This window comes from Gorilla gorilla, chromosome 16, assembly GCF_029281585.2.
Source record: "Gorilla gorilla gorilla isolate KB3781 chromosome 16, NHGRI_mGorGor1-v2.1_pri, whole genome shotgun sequence".
NCBI classification, from domain to species: domain Eukaryota; kingdom Metazoa; phylum Chordata; class Mammalia; order Primates; family Hominidae; genus Gorilla; species Gorilla gorilla.
The window spans coordinates 80,273,216-80,292,264 of NC_073240.2; the positions used below are offsets into that span (position 1 = coordinate 80,273,216).

General features: G+C 39.9%; 1 protein-coding gene across 5 annotated transcripts in view; it reads left to right on the forward strand.

Annotated features, from left to right (window-relative positions):
- TMED3 (transmembrane p24 trafficking protein 3) overlaps nucleotides 1-19,049 on the forward strand; it is a 102,636-nt gene that overhangs the window by 64,775 nt on the left and 18,812 nt on the right. The window contains exon 4 of one of the 5 annotated variants that reach the window (XM_063698756.1): nucleotides 3,390-5,631. The exons of 1 other annotated variant lie outside the window; for it this stretch is intronic. In XM_063698756.1, coding sequence (XP_063554826.1) covers nucleotides 3,390-3,578 — 189 coding nt within the window. In that variant the 3' untranslated portion in view covers nucleotides 3,579-5,631. Of the gene's footprint in view, nucleotides 1-2,529; nucleotides 5,632-8,838; nucleotides 10,616-19,049 lie in introns of those variants that run through there. 3 more of the 5 variants (XM_063698758.1, XM_063698759.1, XM_019011132.4) reach the window with 3 other exon arrangements.

Consider the following 19,049-nt stretch of genomic DNA (forward strand, 5'->3'; position numbering starts at 1 on the left):
TTGGAATTTGGTATCTTATTGCTACAAAGAGACTGTTTTGTCAGTCTTAGGATCTCTGTTTTAATGTTAATGCTAGTAAGTTGTGCCTGAATTCCAAAGGAAGGAAAGTATAATGAGGCATACTGGATGTCCCCTCTTCTTATCATGACCTGAACTAATTTTTTAGTTTTACTTTGGAATGCCCTTGGCCAAGATGAGTCCATTCAGTCAGTTGGGGGGCTTAGAATTTTATTTGTTGGTTTACGTTTGAGACCTTTTCTGCCTGAGGCAAGATTATTTTTTAGGATCTGTTGGGCAGGAAATTGCTTAAACTTTAGGTGGATTCAGTTAAAAATTCCCACATGAAAAAAATGCATAAAGTCAAGATAGAAACTGACAAAATGCAAGTACATTCTCTCCCATCCCCAATGTCTCTCTGCCAAATGCCTGCCAAATTGTCTATCTGATTAACAAGGACTTGGGGTTTAGGGATATTTCTGGATGAAGCATGGTTAATTATAAAGGCCTTCTTGTTCAAGCTAATTTGCAAATGGACCAGGTCAAACAGGTGGATCACATTAACTCTGCTTTGGGCCATAACTCCTTTTTCGAGTTGTCCCTTGGATTCTGGACCCCAAGAAACACAGTCTAGGAGATGCTTCAAATAGACTACTGTACTTCATTCCTAGAGCAAGCTTTTTCTCTGATTCCCTATCCTGGGTTGCTGAGCAGATACATGAAGGTCTTTCTCCTCTCTAAAGACTTCACAACAAAGCCATCCTTAAATTGCTAATCTTATGTCTTCACAATGCTAGACACACTCGTAGCTTCTCATAACTTTCAGAATTCCATAGAGTCCTGAAAAAATGTCTCATCCCCAAAGCCTCAAAAGGCTCATATAAAGGGCCATTATCAGCAGCATCCCTCTGGCCCTTTAATCCTTGTCATGCCAGGTGCAACTTCCCAGTTCTCTGATGCTGGGCCTTGACCAGGAAGGAGGAGAGGGTCTGGTCTGTCCCATGCTCCTCAGGCCACCAATTAGCACAATGTCCCACCTCTGCTTGGTCGCCTTCTGTCTGGATAACAACTAACATTCCTTGTGTTTACCTATCTCTTTCTTGGTTACTCCCAGGAACTTCCTCTGTGATGGTTGGGAAATGAGAGTATTGTGTGGGGCCAAATTCCACTGTCATCTGGAGAGTTTAGAGTTTACATTAATCCATTCTCACATTGCTATGAAGAAATACCTGAGTCTGAGTAATTTATAAGAAAATAGGTTTAATTGGCTCACGGTTCTGCAGGCTATAGAGTATCCGCTTCTGGGGAGGCCTCAGGAAGTTACCATTCATGGTGGAAGGCAAAGTGGGAGCAAGCATGTCACATGGCGAAAGCAGAAGCAAGAGAGAGAGGGAGGAGGTGCCACATACTTTTAAATGACCAGATCTTGCAAGAACTCACTTACTATCGTTAAGGACAGCACCAAGAGGATGGTGCTAAATCATTCATAAGAACTCCATCTGCATGAGCCAGTCACCTCCCACCAGGCCCCACCTCCACTCCACCACTGGGGATTACATTTCAGCATGAGACTTGGGCAGGGACACACATCCGAACTATTCAGGGTGCATGATTTTATGTGACATCAGAAGCCTTTCAGAGAAGGAAGGTGAGTGGTGATGGTCAGACCTGTTGTCCTGTCATCCTCTGCATCCAAGGTGAAGGGCAAAAATATGGCAGCCCTATGCTACATAGGGTTAGAGTTGGGATTATTTAACCTAGCGATTTACTCTTCTACTATGCCTCCTTTGCTTATCACTTCCGAGTCAGGTGACATACCGTATCAAAACTTACTTCATCTGTTCTAGAGAAAGGTTTTTTTTTTTTTTTTTTTGAGACGAAGTCTCGCTCTGTCGCCCAGGCTGGAGTGCAGTGGCACGATCTCGGCTCACTGCAAGCTCCGCCTCCGGGGTTCACGCAAGAGAAAGGTTTCTTTAAGTTAAAGTATAACACTCTGTAATTTGTATAAACCATGCTATGAAGATCAGAACCCTGTTTGATAGCTTTTGGCATTCTTGGGTAACTTAAATAAGAGTAGAGGCAGAGGCCATTAGAGATAGATATTATTGGTCATTTTGCATATTGTATTTTAGGAGAGTTATGCAATGTCAGAAGATTTTGCAAACTCCAGAATTACAAAAACAACCCCAGTCCCACCCCACTTATTTCGCACTTTAATCCCATAACTACTCATTTCTTTGTGTGGAGGTGGTGGAGAGAATTTATGGGGAAGTGTTAATTTGTCAGGGCTGCTTGCAGAGTGTGTTACCCAGAGCAGAACACACTGTTGCAATTGTTATTTGACTAGCTCAGATAGATGAAAAACAACCCCTCCTTTGTTCTGGAACCTAGGCTTTCATTAATGTCTCTAAAATAGCATTAACCTTTTGGCAGTCTCACTGAATTGTTGACATTGGGTTACTATCCATCATAACCTCAAAATATCTTTTGTTTAGCATTTTTATTGTTGGCGTTTGTTTTATTGTTTTTTAGTTGGTGCTCAGAGTTTGTTCCCCCTTCCTGGAATCATCTAGCTGGTCTAGATTTGGGTCAGTTTGGTAGTTTTTGCAGACCTCCAAGACTTCCATTCAAATAGCCTCAGGTAACAAGGCCAGTTCAGGTACGTGATGTGCTCAGTGGCTCCTTCAGTCAGTGGGAGGTGGGGTCAAGACTGTGACTACTTACTGGTAGGTCTTCATGAAGCTGAGAAAACCTGGAATTAGCTGTTGGCATTGCCACTTTGGGAAGAACTAGAGGGATACCAGGGAGCAGAGATTACAGGTATTACAGGTGTCATAAAAAAGTACAGAATATCTAAATGAACAAGATCACTCTTTTATTTGCAATTTTAGGTTGAGCCATTTTCTTGCTCACGTGGGCCTATTTTCTTTTCACAATGGGCCTACTTTCTAGGGTGAGGTGGAAATGCCATCCTAGGCATTCAAAATAGCAAACCCTAAGTGGAGAGTGTGTGCATGTGTGTGTGTGTGTGTGAGAGAGAGAGAATGTGGGGAGGGATTTTCAAGTGTAGGTGTGGGGAGGGAGTTTTGAGTGTAGGTGTGTCTTATTTTTGTACTTTTACAGTCTCTAATACAGTGTCTGAAGTATGGAGAGTATTCAATAAATGCACATGTAGTGAATGATTATAAAGATGTCTCTAACTTCAGATACAGATCTGTCACTTGCCAATTCATGCTTTAATAACTTTTAAAAATATCTACCATAGTGCATAGATTTTTAGTCTTAAATATTTTTAAAGAAGTAGTGAAGGACTCTGGTAGCAACTTAAGGCAAACTATCATCTTTAAAAATTGCATATGAACAAACCGTTCTTTTTTTTTTTTTTTTTTGAGACGGAGTCTCGCTCTTTCGCCCAGGCCAGACCGCAGTGTCGCAATCATCTCAGCTCGCTGCAAGCTCCGCCTCCCGGATTCACCCATTCTCCTGCCTCAGCCTCCCGAGTAGCTGGGACTACAGGCGCCCGCCACCGCGCTGGGCTAATTTTTTGTGTTTTTAGTAGAGACGGGGTTTCACCGTGTTAGCCAGGATGGTCTCGATCTCCTGACCTCATGATCCGCCCGCCTTGGCCTCCCCCAAAGTGCTGGGATTACAGGCGTGAGCCACCGCACCCGGCTGAACAAACTGTTCTATAATGTTAAAAAGTTTTATATCATCCTTTTATTTACTTGAATTTATTTTGCCACATCCCTTCCAATACATAATTTTAGCTTATACTATAATACATTTTAATATTTATTGATCATGCCATCAAAATTCCCTGTATCAAAATTACGAATGGAAATTGAAATTAAACTTCTAAACAATTTCCTATGACCATAAGGCTCTAAGTGTTAAAAATTCTTCTGGATTGAATTATTAATATAATTCATTAATAGCATATATTTATTAAAAGCAACAGAGATGTATTATAAATATTGATAAGTCATTATTGAGTATTGTGTTATTTACGGTAGGGATGGCTGTTTAAACAAATCCCCAATTCCAGTGGTCTAACACAATGGAAGTTTATCTCTGGCCCATTTTCCAGTCTTAGGTGGATGTTCTAGTTGGCACGTGGCTCTCTGTCCAGTGATTCGGAGACTCAAGCCTCTTTTGATTTTATGGCTTCTCCATCCTTGAGCGCCTTGTCGTCTTAGCAGAATCCAGCTGGAGAAGGAAGAGGATTGTATAGGGAAGACCTTCTTAAGAGCCTTGGCCTGGAAGTTCCACCCGCTGTGACTGCTTCCTTTCTATGGGTGAGAAGTAGTCACATGACCATATGACATGCCTAAGGTCACTGGGTGAGCAGCTGCTTTCTAGGGAGGACTTTCTACTATAGGATGAGGCATGGGAGCTCACAGGTGGGCAGGCAGCCAACTACAACATAAAAGGGGAAGGTTGTTGTAAATACATTATTTTAATGAGATGAATGCTTGTAAAAACATTATCATATTCCATTGATTAATTTTACTTATGGCCAAAATGTAACATGATTTAGCATCTATTCTATTTTTTCATTTTTATAGATACAAATACTGAGAAACCTTGTTCTCAGAAATATGGAGGTGGGAATAGAAATTATGTTTTAGAATTGTGACTCAATTCTTGGAATTCTAAGTAATATGGCAAAAGTGATATACTTATCTATCATTATCAGTTGATGACCTAATTAGGTCTTTCTGCAATGTTGTTGAAATCAAATAGTTGGAAAACACCTTATTTTCAAATGATGTTGCCCATTCATAAAGTGATTTCTTATTTATATTCCTGGAACATATAACCCAGAAAACTTTACCAACATGTATTAAGTGACTATTAATTATACTGTTGCCCCTTTACTCACAGGCACCATATTTAATCAATAAGAGTGGGGAAAATTAAAATTTTACTTTCAGTATGCCTTTGTCAGTCCAATATTATCAAATGTCTTAATTGTCTTGCCTGCTTTATAAATAATTTTTATCGTTATTGAAATCTTAGAACTGCAGATTTAGCTTATTCAGTTGATGGAAAATATCTTCTATATAACCTAATGAGCAAAGCCAATTTCTTGTTGGCAAAGTATTCAGTCACATTAGGTTTACTTTCTTTATTTAGTAAAACTAGAAAGAATTGACTTTATTTTTCGATGTGTGTTTCAAAAAATAGTATTTTCAAAAGAACAATTAAGGAATAACTTAAAAGCACATCTTGTAAGATATATTACTAAGAGCAATCAATAATGAAGTGATATATATCTAATAATTACTCTAATTTTACTGCGATGTAAAGTGTGGCTAAAATTTGTTCTTTAAGAAGCTAGGTATATGAGGCATTTATTTGAAAAATGTGTATGTATTTGTGTATTAAACAGTGGTGGCTAGCTTTTTGAAATAATGAACAAATAAGAACCATGTATAAAATCAGAAATTATTAATCACATTAGATATACTGATCAAACTTTCCTTATGTATTTAATGAAAGTGTATAAATGAATCAGTCTGACAGCTAGCATATAATTTTGTATTTTCTTAAAAAGAGAGAAAAATATTAAACATTTTATAAGCTGAAATAAGGTAATGGCAGAATAATTGGAATAAATATTTCATAATATGATGTGTTATGTGATAGGTTTTAACTACATTACTGAATGAAACACACCAAATCTGAAAGATCACAAAAGGTTTTTATCTGCAGGAGTGAGTCAGTGTACACTGGAGAATTCTGGTAGCTCAGAAAACATTCTAATCATGCTTAAAAGTATCAGCATCACTAAGATGTGCAGGTCCTTGGTATACATATGTCTAAAAGCAATCACTTAAATATTGAGGGAGGGGCCGGATCACGAGGTCAGGAGTTCGAGATCAGCCTGACCAACATGGTGAAAACCTGTCTGTACTAAAAATACAAAAATTAGCTGGGCATGGTGACATACACCTGTAATCCCAGCTACTCGGGAGGCTAAGACAGGAGAATCGCTTGAACCTGGAGGTGGAGATTGCAGTGAACCTAGATTGTGCCATTGTACTCCAGCCTGGGCGACAGAGCGAGACTCTGTCTCAACTATATATATATATATGGAGAGAGAGAGTTATACACATATATATATAAAGAGAGTCTCAAATATATATATATAGTTACATACAGTTATATATATAGTTATATATAGTTATATATACAGTTATATATAGTTATATAGTTATATATATGGTTATATATAGTTATATATGGTTATATATAGTTATATATAGTTATATATGGTTATAGTTATATATGTAGTTATATATAGTTATATATAGTTATAATGTAGTTATATATAGTTATATATATGTAGTTATATATATAGTTATATATGTAGTTATATATAGTTATATATGTAGTTATATATGTAGTTATATATAGTTATATATATGTAGTTATATATAGTTATATATATGTAGTTATATACATATATATAGAGAGAGAGGGTACATTTTCTGGGGCTCATTTTTATGTTTTCAGAGGACTCTCCCTCAAGAGTGCTGCTCTACTTGGCAATATTTGGGGGATGGAAGAGGTGAAACCCTTCACTGCGTTACTCTACAATATATCCAAATTCAGAACACTCTAGCACAGGCCAACATAGGCTCCGATGTCTCACTTATCCTCACAGAAATATCTCCCAGACCTGCAGACAGAGACAAATCCTAGACAAGCCTATGATGCTCTGATTAATCACTAATGGAGTTGTCCTTGAAGACAGGATTTTAAATTGTCCCTTTGACATCCTGCAGTTTTTTTACAGCTCAGGGCAATGCACAATAGTAAGATTCAGGATGGATAAGGATGTGCCTTTCTTTTTTGTCCAAAAATGCCATTTTAAAGAGAAGATGGGCAAGGAGACTGTATCTGATCCTTCCAATCTGTTTTCAGGCAGATTTTAAGAATGACAGTCGAGGCACCTGGGAATTGATTCCCTTCCAAGTCTCTGTGCAAGGGGTATTCTTGCAAAATCTTAACTTTTTAGTGCAATTTGATGCTCACTGGTATAGAGTCCCATGCAAGGCGATTGCTACCACCAGGTGGCAGCATCCTCTAGTTGTTGGTGGGCTCTAAGGCAGGAAAGAAACCCAGTTAAGTCTGTAACCTTAACAGACTTGAACAAATGAACCTGAGCCAAGGCAGAGTGCACACAGACCCCATGAACCAAAGGAGACAAACCCACAACAGACAGAAGCTAAGGTGAATGTCTCTTAGTCTCATTTTCTGCTCACTTCAGCATGAACAGCTTGAGAGATGCACACTTAGCAAAACAGGATGAAGGTTAAAAGGTCCTCTCGAGCAGTAAGGAGGTAGCAGGTGATCTGTAGTAAAACTCCTAATTGTTCCTCTGAACCATTAGCACTTTTGGGTAACTTTTGTCTAGAACAAGTGCTAAATGTCACAGAGGTTTGTTCCCCTGCCCAGTGGTGCCCAGGCTGAGAGGGCAGGTTTAACCTGGTATCTCATCAGAACAGGGACAAAAGAAGACAAGTCATATTGGAGCCACTCTCACCTGGCTTGGTCTTATTAGAGCTACCTGCTGTCCCCTGGGGTGATAAACAGTTGCATTTGCCTGATTCTTTCACTGGTTTAAAAGGCTGTGTGTCCTGTGATTGCAAAGTCAACTCAGACTGTTGACTTAACAATGTCAGAGCTGCCCTTCCTGTCCTCAAAGCACCTTCCTCCTTCCTTCCAGAGCTCACTGGGGTCTTAATGTTGTCAGAAGTATCCATATGGACTTAAAAATATTGCATCACAGCCTAGAGGTGACCAGCTCTATCACTAATGAAGAAGCAATTTAAGCTTTTGGGGCCCCAGTTTCCCCATTAGTAAAATCGTGTGCATTGTGTACAAAGTAGCTGCTTGAGCGGAGCTTCATTATTCAACAGGGCTTAGATTTTTCTGGACTTTGCAGGAAGAAGTCTCTGCCCTTCTGGGTTTTGTGCTCTGCAGCTATGGACATGAAGATCACCCCATCCTCTCGGCAGTCCTTAGCAACATGAATGGCAGGCCTGTCCTAGGAAGAGATAGACATCAAGGCCACAATGCAAGCCATGCACAGGTCATGGGTTCATGGTACTGTTGAGTTTTGACTCTTTACTGAGGAACTGAACTGGAATGAACAGCTTAGCAGGCATTATTCCTGGAAGGAACTTCTTTCTTGGGAGGCTATAAGCTGGCTGGACCCCCAGACTCTGCTCTGTGTTCTGCCTCACTGAAAAACAAAATAGTTGTGACTAGCCCTACCTTCTCTTGGCTGACAGTAGTACCTGCTTGGAGCTGCTACTTGCTGATACCCACACAAGCCCAGTGCCAGAATGCATAGCTAAAGTGCTGTTGCAAAGGGAGAGGTCATTCTTCCAGTGATGCTTAGCTGCACTGGCAGCACCTATCCCACAGTGCCCCTCTGGCCTTCCCCAGGCTGCCAGAAGCTGTGTCTGCCCTTCACAATTCTTCTGGGTGCTCAGCTCCTTTGGCTCAGAAGTTCACTACCTCTACCCCCTAAACTCCTGGCTGGAAGCCTTCATCCCTTTCTCTATGTCCTCCACATCACTCTGAACTTCTACCAGCATGGCTAGTGGCTTTTTCAGCCACCTATCCTTCCTGCCACTCCTCATCCTGAATTTCAATCAGATCATCTACTTGTGAAGTAGTGTTTTCAGATATAGGGGCAGAGAAGCTTCTTTTATATTATCTTTCATGGGTATCTCATACTATTGTTCTTACCAACACAATATAGTCTTTATTCCCATTGACAAAGTCAATTACAAGGGCATAAACATGATTTATTTCCTTTCCAAGGGTCCCAGTGCTTCACCAACACCAACGCCACCACTAAGGGTTCCAATGTGATCACCATCTGGGATCTACCTGTTCCAACTGCTTGTTTACCTCCTGTGCATGCTCCATGGGACATGGCTCTTTGCCTATAGATCGCCAGGTACCCACAGCTTTACTGCCATGGTGCACTTCACTTCCTGCCTTGTCCACTCTCACCTGCACCAGCTATTGCTTACCTGGTAATCAGTATAGTCATTGATCTTCAGGGACCATCCAGCTACCCAATTTCCAATGTGGCTGCCAGTTTGCTATCTTGTTTTGGAAAATGTTTTAAGGCTGTTGAAGATTACATCTATTTGATCCTTTGTGCCCTTAGTTGGAGAAAAGAAATGTATTGAGTAGAAGCTCTGAAAGTTTGGAAGGTCCCTCACATCGTCCTCAGGTTCAGAGTTTCACTAGATGAAGTCACAGAACTCAGCAAGCCAATTTACCCATGGTTACAGTTTGTTAGAGCGGAAGAATACATTTGAAAATCAACAATAAGAAAAGGTACAAAAGGTAAAGTCTAGGAGAGACCAGGAATGGAGCTTCCCACTTGTCGCTCCCCAGTGAAGTCATACAGACTGCACTTATCTCTCCCAGCAACGATGTGTGACAATATGCCTAGGGTATTGCCAACTAGGGAAGTTCACTTGAGTCTCAGTGTCCAGAGTTTTTATTAAGGAATCAGTCACATAGATATGGCTAGCCACCCATACGACTGACATTGATCTCTAGCCCCTCCAGAGATAAAGCTGATGTTGTGTTGTCCAAGGACCTCACCATAAATCTTATGGTTAGTACAGACTATCTGGCATGGCCCAAGGTCCTAGGTATATAAAGACACTCTTAAAAGCCAGGACATTCCAAGGTCTTAAATGTTACCTTCCAGAAATTGGGGGTAAAAAGCCAAAACTTTCTTTGGGTTAATCCTTTACTGCATAAGCTCTAAGACCCCAATAATTCATGGCCCCATTTCTGGGGCATGATTCAGCCCAGAGAAGAGATCGGAGAAACCCACCTCCCATCATCAAAGAGCTCCTGGATATTCCATCAAGCAAACCTGTAGGAGGAAATTCAGTGTTCCTATGGAGATGGTGGTGTGACCTGAGCTGGCTCAGAGGTTCTAAAACCTTCTTCTCAAACATTGGCAAGGTCACAGGTACCCAATAAGGTGCATCTTCCCTTTCCTTCAACAGTCCAAAACCTCCAGGACTCTCTCGAGGCAGTGATTAATACTAAACGAAGGACTTGAAGGATAGGAGGGATTCTGAACAGGGTAGAAATAAATAGTAGTGTGGGATATTCGTATAGTTTTCTTGGAAGAGGTAATATTTGAGTAGGATCTTGAAAAATGAGTAGACATGTGTAAATGCCACAAGTAAAGGCAAAGATATATACATCATTGTGGGAATAGGAAAGAGTGTGGCACATCTGGGAATGATGGGGGCCTTATGCAGCTGGGGGAGTCTATTGGTCAGACATGAGGCTGGAAATGGTGCAAGGGTTAGATAGGGAAGGGCTTCATATGCGATGCCAAGAGGCACAGACTATGCTGTGATTCCCTGGCAGTATAGCTGGTGGGACAAAGAGAAATCAAACTCAACAAAGTTCCCCTCTTGTCTACCATGTGTATACTCAAGTAGGTGATGAGATTGTAGGAAGAAGGTAGGATATAATAGCAGATAATTGGGTAGCCATATAGAAAAATCAAATAAAATTTGACCTTTACCTTATAAAACATATTTTTAAAAACCCAGTCTGGGTGTGGTGGCTCATGCCTGTAATCCCAGCACTTTGGGAGGCCGAGGTGGGAGAATCACTCAAGCCCAGAAGTTCGAGACCAACCTGGGTAACATAGTGAGACCTCATCTGTATAAGAAATGAACAGCAGAGGGGCGAAGATGGCCAATTAGAAGCAGCTGCAGTCCGTGGCATTCATGGAGAGGAATGAAAGGCGTGAGTGAATACAGCACCTTCAACTGAAATATCCAGGTTCTCACATTGGGACTGATTAGGGAAACAACTTAACCATGGAGAATGAAGAAAAGCAAGGTTGGTTGATGGCCCACCTGGGAGTGACACAGAGCTAAGGGAAGTGGTGAGTGATTGTGTGACCCTGGAAAAATATGCTTCTCCCACGGATCTTTGCAACCTGTGGATCAAGAGATGCCCTTGTGAGCCCACACCACCAGGCCCTGGGGCTGACACACAGAACTGTGTGGAGTCTTGGCAGAGTAACTGCTCAGGCATGCACAGAGACCCAGCAGCTTTATATACTCTGGCCCTGGGATCCCCATCAGATGTGTCTAACTCAGGCAAGGTGAGAGGTCCGCACATACCCCTAGGAAGGGGGGCAGAATCCAGGGAGCTGAGCAGCATCATTCTGTGGGTCCCACTTCCACAGCACCTCACAAATTCTTGGGGCTCCATCCCACCTCAAGCAGGCTCCACCCAGTTGCCAGTGGCTGGCTGGAATGTCAAGCCAGTGGATCTTACTTTGTGAGGTGCTGCACCTGGGAAGGCGGCTGCAGCTGCACCTGGGGAGTTCCCATCCCACCCACCTGGAAGGAGCAGGACTCCTGCTTGTCTCTGGCTCCTGCCTGCTCCCTGGAGTGGAAGGCCCAGGTCTGCAGTCACTGGTTGGGTGCCTGCAGCTGCACCCAAGAGGGCAGATCCTGCCTGTTCCTGGCAACCTCGAAGAGCACAGGTAGACTCAGATCCACAGCCACAGTTTGGGCAGGGGTCCATTCTGCTCCCTAGAGCAGGAGGCCTGGGTCTGCAGCCACACTTTGGGTAGCTACAGTGGCACCTGGGGAGCTCCACCCCCAACTTAGAAGGGGCAGAGCTCCCACTGGCTTCATGGAGTGTGCAGTGCCAGCCGCAGCCGGTGTGATAGCAGCAGCCTCTGCCATCATTAGGTACTATTTATTATCTTGATTTTACAAATGATAAAACAGCTGTTGGATTTCAGCCCAGGTCCACCAGAATCCACAGTCTTCATTTAACCCCCATGTTCTACAACACTAGACCAGGGGAGAAATTTGCACAGAAAGTAGTATGAATAATGGAGGCTGGGAATCAGAGAAAGTAGACAGAGAAAACAGGCTTAAAGGACTGAATGAATTACAGATAACCTGTATTTTCCAAGGGCTGGGGGCTGGAGGGAGGAGCAATTAGATTTTAATGGGTACAGAGTTTCAGTTTTGCAAGATGAAAAAGTTCTGAAGATCTATTGTCTAACAATGTGAATACATTTAATACCACTGAACTGTACACTTAAAAATGGTTATGAGGGTAAATTTAATGTTATGTGCTTTTGACCATAATAAACAAAACAAAATAACTTGTATTCACTCTCTGCAGGTGAGGTGCCACTTTTCAGAGCACTCTCCTCATCTCTACCTCACTAGGGCTTTGCAGCAAAAAGTTTGTCTGATCATTTTATGTTATTATATGCTACATTGTTCCTCATTGAGTATATGCTGCTGCTTCTTTCACTATATGTCCTCCTGCTTGGAGGTTTGGCTTTTCATTCTCTAAAAGGGGTGTTTTGATGAATAACAGTTTTTAAATTTTTTTATTTTCAAGATGGAGTCTCACTGTTGCCCAGGCTGGAGTGCAGTAGTGCGATCTCAGCTCATTGCAACCTCCGCCTCCCAGGTTCAAGCAATTCTCTGCCTCAGCCTCCCGAGTAGCTGGGATTACAGGTGCCCGCCACCAGGCCTGGCTAATTTTTGTATTTTTAGTAGAGACAGGGTTTCACCATGTTGGCCAGACTGGTCTTGATCTCCTGACCTCATGATCCACCCGTCTCAGCCTCCCAAAGTGCTGGGATTACAGCCGTGAGCCAGTGTGCCTGGACTTTAAATTTTAATGTCATATAATTTATCAATCTTTTTTGTTTATGGCTAACACTTTTCTTTCTTTCTTTTTAATCTTTTAATCTTTTTTTTTTTTTTTTGAGACAAGGTCTCGTTCTGTCACCCAGGCTGGAGCGCAGTGGCACCCAGGCTCACTGCAGCCTTGAATCCTGGGCTCAAGCGATTCTCATGCCACAGCCCCCTGAGTAGCTGAGATGACAGTTGCATGCCACCATGCCTGGCTAATTATGGCTTCTACAAAATCCCAAACATTCTCTGCCCCCAAATTAGGAAGAGAGTCTCTTGCATTTCCACTAAAAGCTTTACAATTTTGCCTTTTATATTTAAGTCTATAATCCACCTGGATTGTTTTTAGTGTTTTAGAAAGTAAGGGTCCAATTTTATTTGATTTTTCCATATGACTACCCAATTATTTCAGTTTCTTATTGAAAAGATTATATGTCCCCCTCTGCTTTGCAGTCTTATATTTGTCATGAATCAAGTATCTACATATGTGTCGATCTGTTTCTAGACTCTTTATTTCCATTCATTAGCCTATTTGTCAATCCCTGTGCAAATACTACAGTGACGTGATAATTGAACCTTTATAAGTGTTGACATTTGGTGGGACAAGTCCTCTCACTTTGTCATTTTCATGGGTGTCTTGGCTATTCTTAGCTGTTTGCATTTCCGTGAAAATGTTAGAAACATCTAGTGAAATTAAAATACACACACACATGCACCTGCACACACACACACATACACACACACAAGTATTATAACCCTGTTCAGATTTTCCCTGGGATTACATTGAATCCATAGGTTGATTGGGGGAGAAATGACATCTTTGCAAGACAGTTTTCCAATCCATTCCTTTCCATTTACCTGAGTCTTCCTTCAGTTTCTCTCAATAAAGTTTTATATTTCTGTTCATGTGAGTTTTATACATCTCTTCTTGTCTGGATTCCTACATACCTGATACTTCTTGATGCTATTATAAGTAGAATTTTTTAAATTTTCATTTTCTGTTTGTTGCTGGCATATAGAAGTAAAATTGATTTTGTTTTCTGACAATTTTGCTAATCTTTCTTAATTATTAAAATTAACTTTTAATGATTCACCTACAGTACTTCTGGGCAGTCTGTGAGCACAATCATAATATCTGAAAATATAGGATTTTTTTCCATTCCAATCTTTATATATTTTATTTCTTATCTTACCATTTTAAACTGGCATGATGCCCAGTAAAGTGATGAATAGGACTGGTGATAGTGAGTGAATATTTTTGTCTTTTTCCCAATCTCAGAAGGAAAAACCTTCAGTATTTTACCATTAATTATGATGTTTTCGGTAGCCTTTTCTTTCTTTTTGGTCTATCTCTTTAGACAATAGGGAAGTAATAAAAGGGAAGTCTGCTTTTATTCCAAGTATACTAAGAGCTTATTTTTAACCATTAATGAATGATGAATTTTATAAAACGTTTTATTCTGTTTTTTGAGATGATCATATTATCATGTTATTTTTCTCCCTTAATCTATTAACGAGGAGAATTATGTTTTTTTTTTAAGACGGGCTGAGTAGTATTAAATTTTGTATATACATATACCACAGTTTCTTTATCCACTCGTTGATTGATGGGCATTTGGGTTGGTTTCATGATTTTGCAATTGCAAATTGTTCTGCTATTAATATGCATGTGCAAGTATCTTTTTTGTATAATGACTTCTTTTCCTCTGGGTAGATACTCAGTAGTAGGATTGCTGGATCAAATGGTAATTCTAGTTTTAGTTCGTGAAGTAATCGTCACTCTGTTTTCCATAGTGGCTGTACTAGTTTACCTTCCTACCAGCAGTGTAAAAGTGTTCCCTGATCACCACATCCCCACCAACATATACTGTTTATTGGTGTTTTGATTATGGCCATTCTTGCAGGAGTAAGGTGGTATCACATTGGGTTTCGATTTGCATTTCCCTGATCATTAGTGATGTTAAGTATTTTTTCATATGTTTGCAAGCCATTTGTATATCTTCTTTTGAGAATTATCTATTCATGTCCTTAGCCCACTTTTTGATGAGATTGCTTTTTTTCTTACTGATTTGTTTGAGTTTGTTGTAGATTCTGGATATTAGTCCTTCATTAGATGTGTAGATTGTGAAGAATTTCTCCCACTCTGTGGGTCGTCTATTTACTCTGCTGACTGTTCCTTTTGCTGTGCAAAAGCTATTTAGTTTAATTAAGTCCCAGCTATTTATCTTTGTTTTTATTGCATTTGCCTTTGGGTTCTTGGTCATAAAATCCTTGCCTAAGCCAATGTCTAGACGGGCTTTTCCAATGTTGTCTTCTAGAATTTTTATAGTTTCAGGTCTTAGATTTAAGTCCTTAATCCATCTGGAGTCGATTTTTGTATGTGGTGAGAAGTGAGGATCCAGTTTCATTCTCCTACATGTGGCTAGCCAATTATTCCAGCACCATTTGTTGAAAAGGGTGTCCTTTCCCCACTTTAAGTTTTTGTTTGCTTTGTCGAAGATCAGTTGTCTGTAAGTATTTGGGTTTATTTCCGGGTTCTCTATTCTGTTCGCTTGGCCTATGTGCCTATTTTTATACCAGTACCATGTTATTTTTGGTGATTATGGGCTTACAGTATAGTTTGAAATCAGGTAGTGTGATGCCTCCAGACTTTTTCTTTTTGCTAAGTCTTGCGTTGGCTATGTGGGCTCTTGTTTGGTTCCATATGAATTTTAGAATTGTGTTCTCTATTCTGTGTAGAATGATGGTGGTATTTTAATAGGGATTGTGTTGAATTTGTAGATTGTTTTTGGCAGTATGGTCATTTTCACAATATTGATACCACCCATCCATGAGCATGGGATGTGTTTCCATTTTTTGATGTCATCTGTGGTGTCTTTCAGCAGTGTTTAGTTTTTCTTGTAGAGGTCTTTTGCCTCCTTAGTTAGGTATATTCCTAAGTTTTGTTTTGTTTTTGCAACTGTCATAAAAGGGGTTGAGTTCTTGATTTGATTCTCCACTTGGTTGCTGTTGGTGTATAGAAGAGCTACTGATCTGTGTACATTAATCTTGTATCCAGAACCTTTGTTGAATTCCTTTATCCATTCTGGGAACTTTCTGGAGGAGTCTTTAGGGTTTTTGAGGTAAACAATCGTATAATCAGCAAACAGTGACAGTTTGACTTCCTCTTTACTGATTTGGGTGCCCTTTATTTCTTTTTCTTGTCTGATTGCTCTGGCTAGGACTTCCAGTACTACGTTAGGGAAGAATGGTGAGAGTGGGCATCCCTGTCTTGTTCCATTTCTCAGAGGGAATGCTTTCAACTTTTCCCTATTCAGTATTATGTTGGCTGTGGATTTGTCATGGACGGCTTTTATTACATTGAGCTATGTCACTTGTATGCTGATTTTGCTGAGAGTTATAATCATGAAGCAATGATGGATTTTGTCAAATGCTTTTTTCTGCATCTGTTGAGATGATCATGTGATTTTTGTTTTTAATTCTGTTTATCTGGTGTATCACATTTATTGACTTGCATATGTTAAACCATCCCTGCATCCCTGGTATGAAACCCACTTGATCATGGTGGATTATCTTTTTGATATGTTGTTGGATTCGTTAGCTAGTATTTTGTTAAGGATTTTAGCATCTATGTTCGTCAGGGATATCAGTCTGTAGCTACCTTTTTTGGTTATGTCCTTTCCTGGTTTGGCATTAGGGTGATACCGGCTCCATAGAATGAATTAGGGAGGGTTCCCTCTTTCTCTGTTTTGTGGAAGAGTGTCAAAAGGATTGGTACCAATTCTTCTTTGAATGTCTGGTAGAATTCTGCTATGAATCCATGTGGTTGTGGACTTTTTTAAAAATTTTTAAGTTACCATTTCAATCTCACTGCTTGTTATTGGTCTGTTCAGGGTATCTATTTCTTCCTAATTTAAGTTAGGAGGGTAGTGTTTTTCCAGGAATTTATCCATCTCTTCTAGGTTTTCTAGTTTATGTACATAAAGGTGTTCATAGTAGCCTTGAACCATCTTTTATATTTCTGTGGTGTCAGTTCTAATGTCTCCCGTTTCATTTATTATTGAGGTTATTTGGATTTTCTCTCCTCTTTTCTTGGTTAATCTTGCTAATTGTCTATCAATTCTATTCATCTTTTCAAAGAACCAGCTTTTTGTTTCATTTATCTTTTGTATTTTTTTTTCATTTCAATTTCATTTAGTTCTGCTCTGATCCTGGTTATTTCCTTTCTTCTGCTGGGTTTGAGTTTGGTTTGTTCTTGTTTCTCTAGTTTCTTCAGGTGTGGATGTCAGTTAGAATGTCAGTTTGTGCTCTTTCAGTCTTTTTGATGTAGGTGTTTAGGGCCATAAACTTTCTTCTTAGCCACGCCTTTGATAGGTTTTGTCATTATTGTTGTTCAGTTTGAAGAATTTTTCAATTTCCATCTTGATTTTGTTTTTGACCCAGTGATCACTCAGGAGCAGGTTACCTGATTTATGTGTATTTTCATAATTTTGAAGGTTCCTTTTGGAGTTGATTTCCAGTTTTATTCCACTGTGGTCTGAGAGCATGCTTGATATAATTTCAATTTTCTTAAATTTATTGAGGCTCGTTTTGTGGCCTATCATATGGTCTATCTTGGAGAAAGTTCCGTGCGCTATTGAATAGAATGTGTGTATTCTGTGATGGTTGGATGAAATGTTCTGCATATATTTGTCAAGCCCATTTGTTCAAGGGTATAATTTAAATCCATTGTTTCTTTGTTGACTTTCTGTCTTGATGACCTGTCTTGATGACATCTAGTGCTGTCAGTGGAGTATTGAAGCCCCCCACTATTATTGTGTTGCTGCCTATCTCATTTCTTAGGTCTATTAGTAATTGTTTTATAAATTTGGGAGTGCCAGTGTTTGGTGCATATATGTTTAGAATTGTGATATTTTCCTGTTGGACAAGGCTTTTTACCATTATATAATGTCCCTCGTTGTCCTTTTTAACTGCTGTTTCTTTAAGATTTGTTTTGTCTGTTGTAAGAATTGCTACCCCTGCTTACTTTTGGTGTCCATTTGCATGAAATGCCTTTTTCCACCCTTTCAGTTTGAGTTTATGTTTGTCCTTATGTGTTAGGTGTGTCTCTTGAAGGCAGAAGATAGTTGGTTGGTGAGTTCTTATCCATTCCACAGTTCTGTATATTTTAAGTGGAGCATTTAGGCAATTTACATGCAATGTTAGTATTGAGATGTGAGGTACCATTCCACTCATCATGCTATTTGTTCCCTGTGTACCTTGTTTTTTTTGTTTTGTTTTTGCTTTTTAAATTGTATTTTTGTTTTATAGGTCCTGTGAGATTTATGCTTTAAAGAGGTTCTGTTTTGATGTGTTTCCAGGATTTGTTTCAAGACCTAGAGCTCCTTTTGGCAGTTCTTGTAGTGGTAGGTAGCCTGGGAGTGGCGAATTCTCTCAGCATTTGTTCATCTGAAAAAGACTGTATCTTTCCTTCATATATGATGCTTAGTTTTGCTGGATACAAAATTCTTGGCAGATAATTTTTTTGTTTCAGGAGGCTGAGGATAGGGCCCCAAATCCTTCTAGCTTGTAGGGTTTCTGCTGAGAAATCTGCTGTTATAGGTTTTCCCTTATAGGTTACGTGGTGCTTTTGTCTCACAGCTCTTAAGATCCTTTCCTTCATCTTAACTTTAGATAACCTGATGACGATGTGCCCAGGCTTCTACTTTTTGAATACTGTAGGCTAGTGTTAATTCCAAAATTTCAAATAATTGTACAACTGTTTCTACTGTTTATTATTTTAGCTGATTTTTTGCTCATGTGGTCTTGTCTGATAATGTGCTTAGTTAATTTTTGTTCTGGACTTCATATTTGAAAAATTATTTGGAGAAGTAATTTGAGGCCTTCAGGTAACATTTTCTTTTCTTCTAAAAGGTACATGACACTACACATTCAGTACCACCCTTATCTGGCTGCAAAGCTTGAGCCTTCCAGTGACACAAAGCTAAAGGCTGTACAAGAATTGATTCACTTCTGATTCATCCTTCTCTGAGGTTGCAGACCTTTGGCATCCCAGCTTAAATTGGAATCTTTATCCTTCTGGCTTCAGGGATCTCCAAAAGTGAAACTCGGTTTTGAAGCAATTTTCTCCCTTCTCCCTTATCACTAGCAAAAGAGCTAGACTTAGCTCTCTGGCTTTTCATTTTCACCCAAGGTTTTAGTTCAGTTATTTTCCATTTCTTCTTTATTCTTTGATCCTTTAAAGAGAAGCTATTTGGATTTTGAACAACTTTTTGGGAAGTTTTATCCAAAATTTCTGGAGGG